Source organism: Cucurbita pepo, chromosome LG12, assembly GCF_002806865.2.
Source record: "Cucurbita pepo subsp. pepo cultivar mu-cu-16 chromosome LG12, ASM280686v2, whole genome shotgun sequence".
Classification (NCBI taxonomy): Eukaryota; Viridiplantae; Streptophyta; class Magnoliopsida; order Cucurbitales; family Cucurbitaceae; genus Cucurbita; species Cucurbita pepo.
The window spans coordinates 5740638-5760469 of NC_036649.1; the positions used below are offsets into that span (position 1 = coordinate 5740638).

At 41.0% G+C, this 19832-nt stretch overlaps 2 protein-coding genes across 4 annotated transcripts in view; both read left to right on the forward strand.

Annotated features, from left to right (window-relative positions):
- LOC111807650 (COP1-interacting protein 7) overlaps positions 1-10478 on the forward strand; it is an 11323-nt gene extending 845 nt beyond the window's left edge. For 2 of the 3 annotated variants that reach the window (XM_023693453.1, XM_023693454.1), the window contains 10 exons: positions 489-700; positions 787-963; positions 1065-1164; positions 1258-1288; positions 1778-1817; positions 2302-2454; positions 5771-7940; positions 8089-9481; positions 9592-9675; positions 9982-10478. In XM_023693453.1, coding sequence (XP_023549221.1) covers positions 642-700; positions 787-963; positions 1065-1164; positions 1258-1288; positions 1778-1817; positions 2302-2454; positions 5771-7940; positions 8089-9481; positions 9592-9675; positions 9982-10046 — 4272 coding nt within the window. In that variant the 5' untranslated portion in view covers positions 489-641 and the 3' untranslated portion in view covers positions 10047-10478. The remainder of the gene's footprint in view (positions 1-488; positions 701-786; positions 964-1064; positions 1165-1257; positions 1289-1777; positions 1818-2301; positions 2455-5770; positions 7941-8088; positions 9482-9591; positions 9676-9981) is intronic. The other variant, XM_023693456.1, reaches the window with a different exon arrangement.
- Positions 10479-12639: 2161 nt separating this feature from the next.
- LOC111807580 (ABC transporter B family member 19-like) lies at positions 12640-19434 on the forward strand. Its single transcript, XM_023693362.1, has 9 exons — positions 12640-13506; positions 14036-14090; positions 14170-14345; positions 14431-14595; positions 15207-15502; positions 15627-15943; positions 16130-16353; positions 16530-18431; positions 19023-19434. The coding sequence occupies exons 1-9, from the start codon at positions 12640-12642 to the stop codon at positions 19371-19373; spliced, it is 4353 nt and encodes a 1450-aa protein (XP_023549130.1). The 3' UTR covers positions 19374-19434.
- Positions 19435-19832: the final 398 nt, after the last annotated feature.

The window sequence follows — 19832 nt, forward strand, 5'->3', positions numbered from 1 at the left end:
GGGGGGCGGGTGGGTATGGCATTTGAATTTGCGTTTGTGGGATTGAATTCCATACGAGTCTGCTTCGGTTTGGCCATCTGATTTTATTTTTAATTGTTGAATCAGATCTAAGCGTATATATAACTTCATTTTATGAAGCTTGGGTTTCTATTTTTGGGGGGCGGGTGAATTTATTAACATTGGGTTTTCTAAAGGGCTGTGGGAGTGAGATCTGGGATGTATGTTGGGTGGCCATTTAGGAGAGAAGCTTGATGTTTTTTTTTGTGCTGGGCTTCTTCTATGAAATGAAATTTTCTTAGATAATCTTACTTTTATGAAATGTCTGGATTTTATTGTCTTCTATTACCATATCACTGTTGCAACCTCTTCTACAATCTGAATTGTGTTTTTGTAAATTTTCATTGAAGTTTAATATTGCTGAAATGAGAAATTCATTATGTAAATGCTCTTTAAAGGGGTTTTTCGTTTGTTCCCAATCTGTATTATAGCAGCGGTGCTTCTTGCTATATTTCTTCAAAGTTCTACGGTCATACCAAGCATTATCAGGAGCTAGAGTACTTTTCTTCCACGAAGAAAGGCTGGTTGGATGAAGTGCTTTGGGAAAAGATAAATACTTGGAAGTTCTGTGAAGTGAAAAGGAAATGAAACCGGAGACGCCTCTGGATTTTGCCGTATTTCAACTGTCACCTAGGCGTTCACGGTGCGGATAGCACACCTTGGCTGTTTAGATTTTGTACTGTAATCTTTTATTCACTAATTTTACTTGTTCTATCCCCCTTTGGACAGTTGCGAACTATTTGTTTCTAGCCATGGCAACACAGAGAAACTAGCATCGGGTTCAGTGAAGCCGTTTGTAACTCAATTAAAGGCTGCAGAAGAGCAGTTTGCTCATGCAGTCCAGACAATTAAGCTTGAAGTTGAGAGGGGTGGAGATGCTTGGTTCACGAAAGGAACCCTTGAAAGGTTAAAGTGTTTCCTACTTGGTTTTGACGATTCAATTTTTTTGATGGCAACTGGCCAGGCTCTCTTGGATTTTCTTGTTGATGTGCTTGGTTTATTTCCAGGTTTGTGCGTTTTGTTAGCACGCCTGAGATATTGGAGTTGGTCAATACATTTGATGTGGAGATGTCTCAATTGGAATCTGCTAGAAGAATATATTCTCAAGTAAGCACTGCCAATAGTTAGTACCATTTAAGAGGAGCACAGTTATTTGTCTTGTTTTGCTGAATATATATATANTTTTTTTTTTTGTATTAGGGGGAAGGTGATCGGCCTTCTGGCACATCGGGTATGTTTAATTTCCTTTTATTTGCCTAGAATTTATTTTTTAACCTTACTAACATATTTGTTTATCTGAAAAACTCATAATGCATTTGGATGTTCTAAAGTTCATTACTTCGATAGTTCTTTGAAACTTCTGAAGTTCATTTTGATGTGTCATTTAGAGATTTTATGTTAAAATTCATAGCCGACCGCTAAAACATGTAAGCAGCAATGTAAATAGGTCAGGAAATTTGTGCATGGGTGAAAGAGAGATGATCAGATTTCCACGCCACTGATTGTGGAAAACTCCTTTATTGTCATCTCATTGCTCAGCTGCCATTTATTCTTGAACGAGGGCAATAGGTTTATTAGAGAAATATTTCAATAATTGTTTGTGAATTGCTTTATACAAAAACAGTTATTAGTACCTCTACATTTTTTGAAGATTACATTAATATTCTATTAACGATATATACTTATTATTATTACTTTTGTTTTTGATAATTTAACCTAGGTGGGGATGGAACAGGTACAGGCTCAACAGATGAAACCAAGTAATCCCTTTTCTTTTCATATTAATGTTTTTCATGTATTTGTCAAGTTAATTGTGAAAGCTGTTATTAGTGTCAGTTGAGATATGCTGAAGTCGAAAATTTCTTGTCTTTCTCAAGAAACGTTTTGTAGTATGCTCGAGTTTTATGCCGAATTTTCAAATGAGGGTGAGATCTATGTGGTTTCACTATTAAAGAAATCGTCAGTATGTTTTGTTTGGGATGTCAGAAACATAGTATTTAATGATGTTGTGATTCATAGGTTGGTAGATATTGCAGGTTTTGGATAGGTAAAATATGACAGAATGGCTGTAATAATTTGATATTAAAGTTGGGGTGGCCAATAGATCAATCAGGTTTATGTTATGAGATTTTTTTTATTGTGATTTACAGCGCATTAATTATAACTGGACTGATAGTTCAAGTTTTCTGAATTGTATTGTGTGTGGGTAGGTGTCTCATTTTAATAATTTGTCAAAATTTTCAGGAAGGAGCTTTTGAAAGCTATCGATGTACGCCTTGTTGCAGTTAAGCAGGACTTGGTCACAGCTTCTGCTCGTGCATTAGCTGCCGGTTTTAATCCCAGTACAGTGTCTGGCCTTCAATTATTCGCCGATCAGTTTGGTGCCCGTCGCCTCACGTAAGTACTCTACAAAAGTCTCATATTTGACTTATGTGTGTTAATAGCTACTAATAACCTCATATCTAGATCTTGATCTATCTGCCCGTGGTGATTATTGTACATGGATGTCATAGAGTTGAACTTGAACTGCATATTTGGCAGTAATCTAGGTTTGTGTTTCAACTGCTGAGGAGGGTAAGGAAAGGATTTTCTTTTCCATGTCTGAGTGTCAAGCAGGGGGATTGACCTTCTCATCATATATCTTAGCAAGAGACTGGTTTCCTTGCTATTTCATCAATTTGTGTTTTACATTGGTTTCTGTCTAGAATTTGGTGATAGGGAAGTTGGTCAACATCTTATAGTGAGTGAGAGACTGCAATTCNGTTATGAGATTTTTTTTATTGTGATTTACAGCGCATTAATTATAACTGGACTGATAGTTCAAGTTTTCTGAATTGTATTGTGTGTGGGTAGGTGTCTCATTTTAATAATTTGTCAAAATTTTCAGGAAGGAGCTTTTGAAAGCTATCGATGTACGCCTTGTTGCAGTTAAGCAGGACTTGGTCACAGCTTCTGCTCGTGCATTAGCTGCCGGTTTTAATCCCAGTACAGTGTCTGGCCTTCAATTATTCGCCGATCAGTTTGGTGCCCGTCGCCTCACGTAAGTACTCTACAAAAGTCTCATATTTGACTTATGTGTGTTAATAGCTACTAATAACCTCATATCTAGATCTTGATCTATCTGCCCGTGGTGATTATTGTACATGGATGTCATAGAGTTGAACTTGAACTGCATATTTGGCAGTAATCTAGGTTTGTGTTTCAACTGCTGAGGAGGGTAAGGAAAGGATTTTCTTTTCCATGTCTGAGTGTCAAGCAGGGGGATTGACCTTCTCATCATATATCTTAGCAAGAGACTGGTTTCCTTGCTATTTCATCAATTTGTGTTTTACATTGGTTTCTGTCTAGAATTTGGTGATAGGGAAGTTGGTCAACATCTTATAGTGAGTGAGAGACTGCAATTCTATTTCCATTTCCGGAATTTGTGTTGTACTTGGTTTCTCATCTTAGCAAGAGACTGGTTTCCTTGCTATTTCATCAATTTGTGTTTTACATTGGTTTCTGTCTAGAATTTGGTGATAGGGAAGTTGGTCAACATCTTATAGTGAGTGAGAGACTGCAATTCTATTTCCATTTCCGGAATTTGTGTTGTACTTGGTTTCTCATCTTAGCAAGAGACTGGTTTCCTTGCTATTTCATCAATTTGTGTTTTACATTGGTTTCTGTCTAGAATTTGGTGATAGGGAAGTTGGTCAACATCTTATAGTGAGTGAGAGACTGCAATTCTATTTCCATTTCCGGAATTTGTGTTGTACTTGGTTTCTCATTTTAGTTTTGTGAAAACCCCAAGAAGGGACAGTGACAAAAAGTCCTTGCAGAAACGCAAAGGTCATTGAAGTATTGGGCACCTTAAACTATCCCACTCAATTTCGTGAAAATTTCTCCTAGTTTTCTCAAGATATAGACTCTGAAGGGCAACAAAAAAGTTCACTTGTTGTGAACACTTCCCTCTTCCTCGAAATAGGGGATGCAAGAGAATCTCTATGACCATAACCAGTTGACTTTTTTTAGGAACAGGAATTCACAACCTGCCAAAAGATTGAAAATTAATGAACCATAGATTTTCTGTCGTCTATCTCCAGAGAATACGATTCAAATCCTCTGGTATTTGTTTGAAATGGACACACCAACCAGCAGCATAGCACTATCACCAAAGAGGACCGTTGAATTCAACATTGTTAGTCTTTTTCCAAGAGAAAAATTGACATTCTAGATGTTTTGATAATGTAGACATTGGGAGGGGGGGTGGGGGGGGCGGTGAGGGAGAGTTAATAGCAGCCTGTATAATGGCTGGAAGAGAAGTCAAATCATTAACCCCTCGCTGTTGGATCACTCCTAATGGACAAAACTACGAGAAGATTTGACTTAGGAGTGGATAGATAGACATATATTGGTTGATAGCAACCTGTATAGTGGCTAGATAGACATATATTGCAAAGACTAGAGCGAAAGAAGGCATTGTTGATCATATGGTAGTCCTCCCAGAATTGAATATAAATCTCATCCTTGATAGCATGGTTAACAGAATTGAAGAATGCGGCATGGCCATGAGTCGCTTTGCAGATTCCAGAGAGCGTCATTAACATCTACTACAGTAGCTCAACCATTAGTGGCTGAACGCTATATCTGCTTGCCACCTTATGCTACAAAACGTAAAGTTCTACCGGAAACCACCACAACCACTTTGCTTAAGGCTTCTTCATTTTACAAAGTTGAATTCCCAATCTCCAAACATCCGTATCCCCCACCAAAGAAAACGCAAGCCACTAACCTCCCCCACCTCCTCTTTGCATAAAAATTTCCTCATCACTATCTCCAACTTGGTAGGATTAGAGCCTGGGATTTTAAAACTTGATGGGAAGTATGGAGGAGCCCCACTTCAAATTTAGAATTGAGATCATCTATGGTCCAACAAATTTAGTCCACTTCAAAACCGAGGTACAAAATGGATTCGGAACAACTCAAATTATAGTCCAACTAGTTTCTTGCACAAAGAAAAAAGAAATGAAAGTGTCGTACATGAAAAGGTGGGTCATCTTAACCATACGCCTCCCAATACGGTTGGCATGATAAATGGGATCGATTTAGCTTATTGCTCAGGGTCATTAAGGCGATACCGTGCTGGTCTAGCATTTCTCACATTGCATGTCCAGGCGAGCACTGTCACCATGGTGCTTGCCTTTGTCGCCATTGCTTTTGTGCCTCTCGCTGCTGTGGAAGATGAGCGAGTCTAGTGGCTGATGAAGAAAGGCAACATTTGGCATTTTCATCCAATTTTTTCCCTTCCCTTTTTCTTTGAGAATGTTGTTCGAAATGGGGCAAGAAGAAAATTTATTTAAAGTAAAGAAAGAAGCAGTCGTTGCTTTTGTTCTCTGTCGTAGAAAGCAAAATTATTCTCCCACCATTGAACAAACTGAGACAACCGACTACCATGGCCTCAATCCTCGAAGTTCGCGTACTCTATTCAGATGTCTGTACTGACTAGAATTCAGATTTTTATTTTCTTCTCTTGATTGGGAAAACATAGATAAAACAACAGAGAGAAACCGAGTAAAAGTGACGAAGATGGAAGTAACATAACTAGTTGCGGGAGGTCATTTATTGGGTCACTTCCAAATTACATTGCATGACGTGCGTTCTCCACTTTTGTTGACCTCGGCTTTGCTCTGATAATGCTTCCTGTAATTTAACGTAGCGTTTCAATTTTTCGCAGCGAAGCGTGCTCTTGTTTCATTTCTCTTTGCCGGAGGAGGCCGGAACTTATTAACACGTGGGCCCCAGGTGTCGATGACCGAGCCATCAGATCTTCATGTGGGTCAGACATGTCAATCGATGACATCAGTGAAGATCCTGTTGGAACTCATATCAAGCCGCAAAACCAAACACAGAGTAAGCACGATCCACAATTTGGTACAACTTCACAAACTGAAGAACAATATTCCCAACTGGACGAATCAAGATCCACCACGTGTCAACCGGCCAAATCCTCTGCCACCTTCTCGAGCCGACGCAACGTAAACTTGAAAGACGACACGAAGGTGGAGACGGGCACCGAAAACTTGGAGAAAGAGAAGAAGGAAGAGGAGACTCCGACGGAATCCTCATCAACTCCTGTGGGTCGGCCTGCCAGGCGTCTCAGCGTCCAAGATCGTATTAACCTTTTTGAGAACAAACAGAAGGAAAATACCAGTGGCAGTGGAGGAGGCAAGCCCGTTTCTGGAAAACCTCCGGAACTAAGAAGGCTCTCTTCAGATGTTTCATCAGCGCCATCGGTGGTGGAGAAGGCGGTTTTGAGGAGATGGAGTGGTGTGAGTGATATGAGTATTGATTTCAGTAATGAAAAGAAGGACGTGGAGAGTCCATTATGTACACCTTCCTCATCTTCAATTTCTGATTCCAAGTCTAATATATTTTCTGGTGCAACCGAAATTCAAAGTGAGAAAAGCTTTCCTGATTTGGAGAGTAAGACTAAGCTTGAAAAAAGGGTCCATCTTGTTAGAGTTGGCGATGAGGAGGCCAAACAACAAGCTGAGGAACAAAATCCAGTTGAGGATTATACAGGTAAAGAGGCTGGGGTGTCAAAGGCACCAGTCGATTGGAAGGACCAATCAGCTTCTCAGGCCCAAGTCAGGTCATTCTCTGGTGGACCAGACCCAGTTGGATTGAATGATCGAGGGGTTTCTCAAGTAGGTGCTAAGAATTTATCGAGCAGTGACGACAAAAGTACGGCCTTTAAAGGTGTATTAGGCTCTGAGACAAAGGGAAAAAGCTCTGCAGATCGAGCGGAAATCGATGGAGCCAAGAATCAAGTTTCGTCCCACGTTGATGCTTTTGCTAAGACGGCAGGGGATACTGATGGTAGGTTAGGTAATAAGATGGATGATTCTGGACCAAGAGACTTTTCAGCACATCCGTTACGTCCTATGGGTCACCGGAGTCGTTCTCGTTCTTTTTCTAACCAATTTGAATACGGTGGAATAAAACTGGAATCCTCATCAACTCAGTTCAACGAAGTTGATGGCGGCCAATTACCTCAGCAACGGAGATCTTTTAAAGCCGAACCTGAGGCAGTGGCTGGCAAGAACCCCGCATCATCATGTACGCATAATCTTAAAGTAGAAGATTTTGGAGCTCAGAAAATGAAATTGCAGAAACCTGATTCGGCTGTCCGTAAACAAGTGGATAAGTCACAAGTTGGCAGAGAAGAAAGCAGTTATCTTCATGAGAGAAGTAAAATGGATATGATTGGGAAAAGTGTTCCAGATGGCCAAGAAAGCACTCCTACAACCTCAAGCATACCAGGAGAGCGAGTTCCAAGAGTGAGGCAGACTAAGGGAAATCAGGAGCTCAATGATGAACTAAAAATGAAGGCAAATGAACTTGAAAAGCTTTTTGCAGAGCACAAGCTCCGTGTTCCAGGGGAGCACTCCAGCTCTGCGAGGCGAAACAATACTGCCGACGTGCAGCTAGAACATGCAATTGGTTCGCAGCATAGAACATCTTCAGCTTTAGACACTTCTCCTGCTCAAGTGGTGGAAAGATCTGCGGTAATAGAATCAACGGGGAGTTCAAATAAAATGGAAAATATTTATACAACGCCAGCAAAGTTGGTAAATAACTATGACTTCAGTGATGATTCTAGAGGAAAATTTTATAACAAGTATATGCAGAAAAGAGATGCTAAGCTGAGAGAAGAATGGAGTTCCAAAAGAGCAGAGAAGGAAGCCAAGATGAAGGCCATGCAAGACAGCCTTGAGAAAAGTAAAGCTGAGATGAAAGCAAAATTTTCTGATTCTGTCGACCGACAAGATTCCGTAGCTAGTGCTCGGAGACGTACAGATAAACTGAGATCATTCAACTCTCGCTCTCAAACAAGAGACCAGGTATAAATTCTGTTTTATTTTTATTTGGGAAGTTAATGATGCTGAAGTGCTGGGTTCTCTCTCTTTTGCACTCATTTTATTTCTTGTTTCTAATCTTGCGTATTTTTCATTTTCACGCGTAATGATGTTAAATATTTCTGCATAACAGCCACTGATCAATTCAACTCAAAGTGAGGATGATGGGGACTTTCCTGAGGCTTTGGAGCAGAAATTTAATGGGAATGATAGATTGCATAGTGATTCATATGTATCGGATAGTGCTTCCAGAAGCAACCATAACAAGAAGGCTTCCACAGGTAGAAATTTATCATCTACCCCGCGTTCCACTGGGGTTTCAGCTCCATCCTTGTCACTTGCCAAGGTTTCCCACTCCAGTTCCGGGAAGCGAAGAGGACAAACAGAAAATCTTCTTGCACAGTCAGTTCCTAATTTCTCTGAACTGAGGAAAGAAAATACAAAACCTTCTGGTGGTGGCAAATCATCAGCACGCCCTCTGACGAGAACCTATTCTCGCGGTAAAACTAGCCATGAAGAGCCAGCCATTAAGGAGGAGAAGCCTCGTCGTGCACAGTCTTCAAGAAAGAACTCTGCTAGTGCTATTGACTTCAAGGATATATCACCTTTGATCATGGATAATGCTGTTTTAGCACCATTGATATTGGATGAAGAGCAGAACGATGAGAGTATTTATGATAAGTATTTGAAGGGCATAGAATCGAAGACTTTTCTGAGGAAGGGCAATAGCATAGGCCCTGGTGCTGGAACAAGTATAGCGAAGTTGAAAGCTTCTATGGAATCCGAAACTTTAAAAGATGATGAGGAATTTGATGAAGTTGCATTTGAGGGTTCAGAAATTATGCCCAAACGAGAAGAGGAAGAGGAGGAAGAGCATGAGAAAATAGAAATTAAACTTGCTCAGATGGATAATGGAAAACTAAGATTAATCCAGGAATCGGGCAGATCAAGTAATTCTGGGTCTGAAATTGAGAATTCTATGAGATCTCACTCTCATTCTCAGGTGGATCATTCTACAAATTCTGAGCTTCCCTCCACATTGCCTTCGTTTCATAAAGCACCTCAGGATTCGCCTGGTGAGAGCCCTCGGTCATGGAACGCACGCATGAATCATCCATTCTCCTACCCACATGAGGCCTCTGATATTGATGCATATATGGACTCACCCATTGGGAGCCCTGCATCATGGAATTCACATAATATAACACAAGCAGAAACTGATGTGGCTAGAATGAGAAAGAAATGGGGAAGTGCCCAGAAGCCTTCTCTTATTGCTACCTCATCCAGTCAGTCACGCAAGGATGTGGCCACAGGGTTTAAAAGGTTGTTAAAGTTCGGAAGGAAAAGTCGCGGGACGGAAAGTATGGTTGACTGGATCTCTGCTACAACATCTGAGGGAGATGATGATACAGAAGATGGGCGAGATCCTGCTAGTAGGTCATCCGAAGACTTAAGGAAGTCACGAATGGGATTCTCAGAGGGTCATGATGATGGCTTTAATGAAAGCGAGTTGTACTGTGAACAGGGTAACCTATGTTTTTCTTTTTTCAATCAAACTCCTATGAATTTGACCTCCTTTTTAGCTAGGGATGATGACAATTAGGAGTCACTTAATCTTTGTTTTGCTCCCCCCCAGTTCAAGAATTACGAAGTTCGATTCCTGCACCTCCAGCTGACTTCAAGCTAAGGGAAGATCACTTGTCAGGAAGCTCCTTGAAAGGTGAGTGCTCGTTGGTGTTATGTGCTTTGCTAATGACCTAAACGTAGTCTATACTCTCTTGCTCAAATATTACATTGGCTTTGGAAATATAGCGAAGTTCAAGAGGACTTTTTGCTAGTCTCGAACTTTCAGCCAAAGGGGCAACTTGGAAATGACTTTTGTACTTATTCCTCGATCTTCACATCTTTTGCCTTTTGTTTATGAGCTTATATATATATATATATTGATATCTTCCTTAAACAATGAAGAAAAAGATAGTTTGGAGATGAACTGCATTTCTAATGTTGGACAATTGAAATCTTACAGCTCCACGATCGTTCTTCTCTCTCTCAACCTTTCGCAGCAAGGGAACAGATTCAACGTCGAGGTAATAGAAACGACAGATTTCCATTTGAGATCACTGTCATGTTATCCTTGAGTAGGGTACAACAGTTTACTACTGTGTAAGATACAAGTGCTTGAAGATAATAGCAAAACAGACTCAAGGTCTGCAATTCGATCATGTACATGTTAATTCGATTCACAGAACCGACCGCCTACATCATTAGGTAGTTAAGTTACACCTGTTAGTTGTCTTGAATTAATCAAGTATACTATATTGAACGATGAGTTAACTGTTGGCAGAATGTCATTGTGATTTTGGTAGGCTAGGAGCATTTTTTTTCCCTTTGGCTCTGCTCTTCATTTGCTCTGACAGTTTAGTTTTGTGTGCTGTATATCTGAAGGAGCCCATGTCAAGAACAGAATTGTTGAGCGTGATATAATTATGCATAATAAAAGCTTTTTGCACCACTACTCTGTCATTTTCCATCATTGATCATTAAGGTATCATTTCTTTTTCTGTAACTTCATCCATAACTTCATCCAAGTTTATGTGGCTCTGGGAAATTTGAGTTCATGGTTTGGTAATTCTTTGTTTTTATGCCCTTTTAAGTGGCCATTGTCAGTGTCGTAATTAGACTTGAGATTTGCGTACTGTTTTCTTACTTTGTTGCCATCAGAAGATTGAATCTGCCATGACCCAAGCCCACCCCCGCTAGTCGATATTGTATCTTTGGGCTTTCCCTTTTGGGCTTCCCTTCAAGATTTTTAAACGCGTCTGTTAGGGAGTCGAATTTTTCCACATTCTTATAAAGAATGTTTTGTTCTCCTCTCCGACCAATGTGGGATCTCATAGAACCCCTCTTTTTTAAGTCAAATTTAAGATAATAAGTTTCGAACAACCGATCTCAAGGGAAATACTTGCTGATTATGTTTAAGCTATGCTCATTTTTGACAAGAGATTGAGCAGATTTTCAGGTTGAGGTCCTATGATACTATGTAGCTCTAGCTGCCCAAGTTTTTCATATTATCATATTATTTTCTATGTATTTTATATTTGATGATAGGTATTTTTTCAAGAATCTAGCGTCGTTTATAGTGGGTTTGGGCGTGTTCAAGCAATCTTTCATTGAGGAATTAGAATGTTTTAGCCTATTTACTTTTAAGAAGTTATATGCATGTTTAAAGTAACCAAATGGTTCTTAATCTTGTAAGTAAATTTTGTTAATCTTTTAATTTTTTTTATATTAAATTTTGGTAACAAAAAGTTAGTATAAAAGTTAATCGTTAATATCAATAAGATTCTTGGACATGTAGCAAGTTATTCGACACGACTCAAAATTTTTGAATTGGTTGGGTTAGTGACCAAGACAACTTGAATAGAGTTTACGACAATACATGTTAGGTTAATAACTAAAATCTCATAAAACTCGAATATCTAACATTCAAGTCACAATTGTTAAACGGTCTTTATTTTCATAACAATTTGAGAATTATGATAGAGTTGAGAAGTTCCCGATGCCTCCTAAGAAAAATTTCGAATTGGATCCAAAATTGACGGGTTAGTGTGAGCTTATCCATGCACTTATGCACTCTTCGAATAGGAATCTATTTTTTGAAAGATTCTGGCTTTCATGCTTTAGTGGGTCTCTGAGATCCTTTCGATGACCTATGTTGTGTTGAAGGGTCTATATGATCCGATTGATTGCGTATGTTGTATTGAAGGGTCTATATGATCCGATTGATTGCGTAAATCCCGCAGTAGCAATGAAACCGGGGAAAGTATACAGAAAAGACAGTTCTTTTCTATTTTATTAGTATTAGACTAGTATTAGTTAGTGATCTCGGCTCAGTGAGTTCTTTCTTCCGTGATGAATTGTTGGCATAATAAACCTAAGTTGGTGAGGTTGACTTGACAAAAAAAAAAATCAACTTACGAACGACCCGAACAGAACATTTTATCCTCTTACAATCAACCCAAAAAAAAAAAAAAATGTTAACCTAAGAACGACGCTACTAACTTTTTGTTCGGTTAAAATTAACCCAAACAAAAATAAAATTCAACTAAAAAACTGTCTGAACTACCCAACTTTTTATTCTCTTAAAATCAAACCCAATAATAATTGTAATAAAAAAAAAAAAAAAAAAAAAACAGAAAAGTTATCGATCATTGAGTTCACCATGAAAATGAAGTAACCAACTTCTTTTAATTTTGAATATTCGGGCGCTTCCCCATCTCACAAATGGATTCCCAACTCCACAAGAAACCAACCAAAACCACACTCCCTTCGCATATTTGAATATCCCTAACAATTTGAGCAGCCATTTGGCCTGTTTACAAGCTCAAGAACATGGCAAGACGACCAAGCCCTCTCCCCATTCTCCATCGTCCCGCCGGCACCTTCCTCTGTATATTCATCCACAGCTTCCATGGATTCCTCACTTCCAACAGATTCGCCAATCTTCCATGTAAAATCCTCACCCCCAATTTTTCAATCCAACCTCTCCTTTCCTGTTTTGTTCTTCTCGAATTACACTTAGTTTTGTTCTTCGTTTCTTCGTATTGGGATAAGGACTCCCCGAAGTTTCGCTGGAATTCGTTTTTCCCCTTTTGTAATCCCATCCGAACCTCCATTTACGGTAATGTCCGCCGTTCCCGGCTACCGGCGCCACTATCCGACGCCGGCGAGTTCGACCGACGTCTCTATCTCTTTTTCCCAATTAGATTCCTCGAGAAAATCCACTCCAGAAACACGGTCTCTAAACCTTCATCCAGCCACTCCCTTCGCCACAGACGATGATAAATCATGGCAAGGGGAGCTCTCATGGCAGTTCGAGCCAACTGGATGGCGAGATTCTCGTAATTTCGGCGTAGCCTTAGGTCCCTGGGGTGCCTCTATTGCCCCATCTTCATTTTCAACTACCCACGCTTTACGCCGAACCGCCAATGATTACTATCTTTCTCCCTCTCGCCGCGTTCGCCGGAATGTTCCGAGCCCGTACAGCGACGGTTCCTGTTACGGCTATATTCCGGCTGGCAGAGTGGAACTACAGAGCTTTGTGGGTGGAGAAACAGAGAACTCATTGTTCATCGGAGAAAGCTATATTCCTAGTGAAACTAGCAAAATCGGCCCCTATTCCTGCCAGAAAAATGGAAGTAAAGGGCCTTTGGCGGATAAAGATGAGCTTAGCAAGAATTACCATGCTATTTCTGAACATTCTTTTAACTTTGAACATAGTAGGATGTATTCATCATATACTGATGATAGTGTTTCGGATGCCAGTGATGAAGAAGATGAAGTGGAGCCTGCTAAGGCAGTTGGGCTTTTTAGCTTGTTTAAGTATTCAACGAAGTGGGATTTTCTTCTTATAATATTGGGGTGTTTAGGAGCTCTCATCAATGGCGGATCTCTTCCTTGGTATTCTTATCTTTTTGGGAATTTTGTCAACCAGCTTGCTGTAGAATCTTCTGAAGCTGACAAGACTCAGATGATGAGAGATGTGGCAAGGGTATGAACCGCATAATTTACTCTTACTTGGCTTTGCTTTCGACTTTATCCTGAGGCCTATGGAGCCCTCGAACAAAGTACACCCTTTGTTCGACACTTGAGGAACCCTCGTATAACTTCCCCTTAATCGAGGCTCGATTCCTTCTATGGAGTCCTCGAACAAAGTACACCCTTTGTTTGACACTCAAGAATTCTATTGACTTAGCTAAGTTAAGGGCATGACTCTACTACCATGTTAAGAATTACGGATCTTTACAATGGTATGATATTGTCCACTTTGAGCATAAGCTCTCGTGATGTTGCTTTGGGCTTCCTCTAAATGTCTCGTACCAATGGAGATGTATTCCTTATTTATAAACCCATGATCATTCCCTAAATTAGCGAAGGTGGGACTCTCTCCCAACAATCCTCAACATTTTAAGTACTTTTGTATTGCGTTTAACTAAATATTGCAGAAATTTTATCCTCCCAGAAGTTACCTTAAACTTGAATACCTTTTCTTTTTCTACAACTTATGCTTGAATTTGCAGATATGCCTGTTCATGACTGGATTAGCAGCAATTGTGGTGGTTGGAGCATACATGGGTAAGTGGGAGAGACCTGTAAAATAGCATTCCATTAACTTTCCTGCAAACATAGGACTTTGAAGCTGTAATTTTGACAGAGATAACCTGTTGGAGATTGGTGGGGGATCGTTCGGCTCAGCGTATTAGAATGATGTATCTACGAGCTGTTCTACGACAGGATATCAGCTTTTTCGACACAAAAATTAGCACGGGTGATATTATGCATGGAATTTCCAGTGATGTGGCTCAAATCCAAGAAGTGATGGGGGAGAAGGTAATGCACTGATAATGTTTTTGACAACCTTAATTACACTGTTTCCAAGTCATTAATTTAACGTCATGTGGTTCTGCGTTTGCAGATGGCTCACTTCATTCACCACATATTCACCTTCATATGTGGGTATGTAGTAGGTTTTCTAAGGTCATGGAAAGTTTCTTTGGTTGTCTTCTCAGTGACCCCTCTGATGATGTTCTGTGGCATAGCTTATAAAGCCGTTTATGTTGGCCTAGCTTCAAAAGAAGAGGTACTTTGATATAATCTTCAGAACTATCCTCTGAGATCCCACATCGGTTAGAGAGGGAAACAAAACATTCCTTATAAGAGTGTGGAAAACTTTTCCTAGTAGACGCGTTTTAAAAATCCTTGAGGGGAAATTCGGAAGGAAAATCCCAAAGAGGACAATATCTGCTAGCGGTGGGCTTAGGCGGTTACAAATGATTGTGAGATCCTACATCGGTTGGAGAGGGAAATGAAACATTTCTTATAAGAGTGTGGAAAACTTTCCCTAGTAGACACGTTTTGAAAACCTTGAGGGGAAGCCCGAAGGGGAAAACTCAAAGAGGACAATATCTGCTAGCGGTGGGATTTGGCTGTTACAAATGGTATAAGAGCTAAGCACCGGGCGGTGTGCCAGGCGAGGATACTGGGGCTCTAAGGGGGGTGGACTGTGAGATCCCACATCGGTTGGAGAGGGAAACGAAGCATTCGTTATAAGAGTATGGAAAACTTTCTCTAGTAGACGCGTTTTTAAAACCTTGAGGGAAAGCGCAAAGAGGACCGGTGGTGGGCTTAGGCTGTTACACACCCTTTTATATGTTGCGTTTTTTCAAGCCTTTTCCCATGTTTCCTTTGAAGGCTTCTTACAGGAAAGCTGGGGGAGTGGCAGAGCAAGCCATCAGTTCAATCCGAACTGTGTTTTCGTTCGTTGCAGAAGATAACCTTGGTGCAAAATATGCTGAGCTCTTGGAAAACTCTGTGCCATTTGGGAGGAGGATTGGATTCTCGAAAGGCGTAGGCATGGGAGTTATTTATCTGGTGACTTACTCAACCTGGGCTTTGGCTTTCTGGTATGGAGCTATCTTGGTTGCCCAGAAAGAGATCACCGGTGGCGACGCAATCGCTTGTTTCTTTGGCGTCAACGTCGGAGGAAGGTAAAGCAGCTTGAGTCAGCCATGACTTAGGCTTACTACATAATTTCTGCTTAAGCTCATTGTAATGGAAATGATACATAGGGATTTCCTTATCCAAATGAACATGATCTCATAATTGACACAGGGGATTGGCTCTGTCACTGTCATATTTTGCTCAGTTTGCACAAGGAACAGTAGCAGCAGGAAGAATTTTCACAATCCTAGACAGAGTTCCAGAGATAGATTCCTACAGCCCAATGGGAAGAACCCTCCAAAACGTTCGTGGAAGAATAGAGTTCAAAGGCGTCAGTTTCACATACCCATCTCGTCCAGATACCATGATTCTCAAGTCACTCAATCTGGTGTTTCCAGCTTCAAAGACACTCGCTCTTGTTGGCGCCAGTGGCGGCGGTAAATCCACCATTTTTGCTCTGATAGAGAGGTTCTACGACCCCATTGAAGGTATGTACAAATCAAATCAAGCTTTTATCTGAAATCTGTCTGTGAGCAGTTAAATTGTAGTTTATAATGGTCCGACCTTGCCTTGGTTTCTGCATCTGATCGATCGAATTTACCTTCAGACAGTAGGCGAGGGAGCCATAGGATTAATGGCACCCGTAGCGTAACGGCTAACTACCTCTTTTGCAGGGACGATCAGTCTGGATGGGTGTGATATAAGGACACTGCAAATCAAGTGGTTGAGAGATCAGATTGGGATGGTGGGTCAAGAACCAGTCCTTTTCGCCACAAGTATTATTGAGAACGTTATGATGGGAAAAGAGAATGCGACTGAAAAAGAGGCCATTGCTGCCTGTATTGCTGCAAATGCTGACAACTTCATCTCTGCCCTCCCACAAGGCTATAACACCCAGGTCCATTTACCAAGACCCCATTTGATCACATTTTTTAAAGAAACATTTAGATTTTTCATGAACTTTTAAAAACTTCTTTTGGTTTTTTAAAAGATTGATAGAAAGTTTATGAAAAAATAAAGAACTTATAGGTTGGTTTGGCTCTAGTTTGTTTCTGAACATGGGCGTCTGTGCAGGTTGGAGATAGAGGAGCTCTGCTCTCGGGCGGTCAAAAACAACGAATAGCTTTGGCACGAGCCATGATCAAAGACCCCAAAATTCTTCTCTTAGATGAACCAACAAGTGCATTGGACTCAGAATCCGAGTCTACAGTTCAAAAGGCTATCCATCAGCTTTCTTTAGGCCGAACAACAATTGTTATCGCTCACAGGCTTGCAACTGTGAGAAACTCCCATGCCATTGCTGTCATTGAACATGGCTCTGTTATCGAAATTGGTACTCATCGTCAGCTGATGGAGCGAGAAGGCGCCTATTATAACCTCGCCAAACTCACATCTGAAGCAGTTCAAGTAACTCCTCCCAAACAAAATGATACTCAGAAATTCACTGATCTTTCATTCAATGATATCTCAAAGTCGGAGTACGTAGTTGAGTTTCCGAAGTCGAAGTACTTCAAATCTACGCTTGAGGATAAGCAAGAGGAGAAGAAAGAAGAGAAACGAAGAAACGTTCGGATTGCAGAAATCTTGAAACTACAAAAGCCAGAGATTCCCATCCTGATATTGGGATTTCTCATGGGATTGAGTGCAGGTGCAATTTTGTCGATTTTTCCTTTCGTTCTTGGTGAAGCCCTTCAAGTTTATTTTGATAGTGAAACTTCTAGGATGAAAGCCAAAGTTGGGCATTTGTGTATAGTGCTGGTTGGGCTTGGGATTGGCTGCATTGTGTTCATGACAGGGCAGCAAGGCTTCTGTGGTTGGGCTGGAACTAAGCTCACAGTGAGAGTAAGAGATCTTTTGTTCAGATCAATACTGAAACAAGAGCCTGGTTGGTTTGATTTCCCTGAGAATTCCACTGGAATTCTCATATCTAGGCTATCAATCGACTGCATCAATTTTCGCTCGTTTCTTGGTGATCGAATCTCGGTCTTGTTGATGGGGTTGAGTGCAGCTGCAGTTGGCCTTGGGCTCTCATTTTGGCTCGAATGGAGACTAACCATGTTGGCTGCTGCTCTAACCCCTTTCACTCTTGGTGCTAGTTACATAAGTTTGATTATAAATATCGGACCAAAACTTGATGAAAAAGCTTATGCCAAAGCTAGCAATATTGCTTCAGGTGCGGTGTCAAACATACGGACAGTGACAACGTTTTCTGCGCAAGAGCAGCTGGTTAAAGCCTTTAATCGATCATTATCCGAGCCGAAGAAGAAATCGGTTAAAACGTCGCAGATTTTAGGCTTAACATTTGGCTTCTCCCAAGGTGCCATGTATGGAGCCTATACTCTTACTCTCTGGTTTGCTGCACACCTTGTTCAACAAGGCAAAACAAGTTTTGGTGATGTGTATAAGATTTTCCTCATTCTTGTTTTGAGCTCCTTTTCTGTTGGACAACTTGCTGGTTTAGCTCCGGATACTTCTGTGGCAGAAACTGCGATTCCCGCAGTGTTGGATGTCATCGATCGGAGGCCATTGATAGGTGTCGATAAAGGAAAACGTACGAAGAACGAACGGAAAAGTCTTGGTGTTGAATTCAAAATGGTGACATTTGCATACCCATCTAGGCCAGAGATGATTGTGCTGAAGGACTTCTGCTTAAAGATTAAGGAATGCAGCACAGTGGCTTTGGTTGGTGAGAGTGGCTCGGGAAAATCGACGGTAATATGGCTGACTCAACGATTTTACGACCCGAACCGAGGGAAGGTGCTGATGGGAGGCGTAGATTTGAGGGAGATGAATGTGAAATGGTTGAGGAGGCAAACAGCATTGGTTGGTCAAGAGCCTGCACTGTTTGCTGGAAGCTTAAGAGACAACATTGCATTTGCAAACCCAAAGGCCTCATGGACTGAGATAGAAGAGGCTGCTAGAGATGCTTACATTCACAAGTTCATCAGTGGCCTCCCTCAAGGATACGACACACAGGTAACTTTGTACAACAATCTATAAATGTGATATCCCAAATTAGTTGGAGAGGAGAATGAAATATCCTTTATAAGGGTGTAGAAACCTTTTCCTAGTAGATGCGTTTTAAAGCCTTGAGGGGAAACCCGAAAGGAAAAGCCCAATGAAGACAATATCTGTTAGCGGTGCGCTTGGGCCGTTACAAATGGTATCAGAGCCAGACACCGGATTATGTGCCAGCGAGGAGGCTCTTCCCCGAAGAGGGGTAGACACGAGGTGGTGTGCTAGTAAGGACGCTGGGCCCCAAAGGGGGTGGATTTGGTGGGGGTCCCACATCGATTAGAGAAAGGAACGAGTGCTCGCTGGGCCCTGAAGGGGGGTGGATTGTGATATCCCACATTGGTTGGAGAGGAGAACGAAACACCCTTTATAAGGGTGTGGAAACCTTTCCCTAGCAGACACGTTTGAAAGCCTTGAGGGGAAGTTCGAGAGGGAAAACCCAAAGAGGATAATATCTGCTAACAATGGGCTTGGGCTTGGGCTTGGGCTGTTACAATAAATTATTGGATTTGTCCAATGACCTGTTCGTCGGTTTCTATGATCCGATCCTAGGTTGGCGAAAGCGGGGTTCAGCTCTCGGGTGGCCAGAAGCAAAGGATAGCAATAGCAAGGGCGATTTTGAAGAAATCAAGCGTGTTGTTACTAGATGAAGCAAGCAGTGCTTTGGACTTAGAATCTGAAAAACATGTCCAAGCTGCACTTAGGAAGGTGTCAAAGGAAGCTACTACGATCATAGTCGCCCATCGGCTTTCGAGTATCCGTAATGCTGATACGATTGCAGTTATTAGAAATGGCTCGGTCGTCGAGCATGGCAGCCATGACACCTTAATGGCCAAAGCTCGGCTCGGTGGTGTGTATATAAACATGGTTCGTGCTGAATCTGAAGCCACTGCATTTTCTTGAGCTTAATTCCTCGGCCTTGTACTTAATATTGTTGATAAATATACAAGGATTGTGTATGTTAGACCAGATAGATCCAAAATAAAAAAAATTTTCACAAAAAAAATAAATAAAACCAATATACAAGGATTGTGTATGTTAGACCAGGAGAAAAGAATGAAACTCGTGATGCCTTCAAAAGCGCTCTTGCTATTGCTAAATCAATAAGTTACAAGGGGACGAAGTAGAGTAGGGTTGGATTGCAACCTTATTTTCGAGTTAATCAGGTTGAGCCAATTAAAAAAATATCAACATGCAAACCGAACAAGAACACGACTCCACAATGGTATGATAGTCCACTAAGTTTAGGGCATGACTCTAATACTATGTTAAACGAACACGACTCTCCACAATGATATGATATTGTCCACTTTGAGCCTAAGTTTTCATGACTTTGCTTTGCTTTGGGCTTTCTCTAGAAGG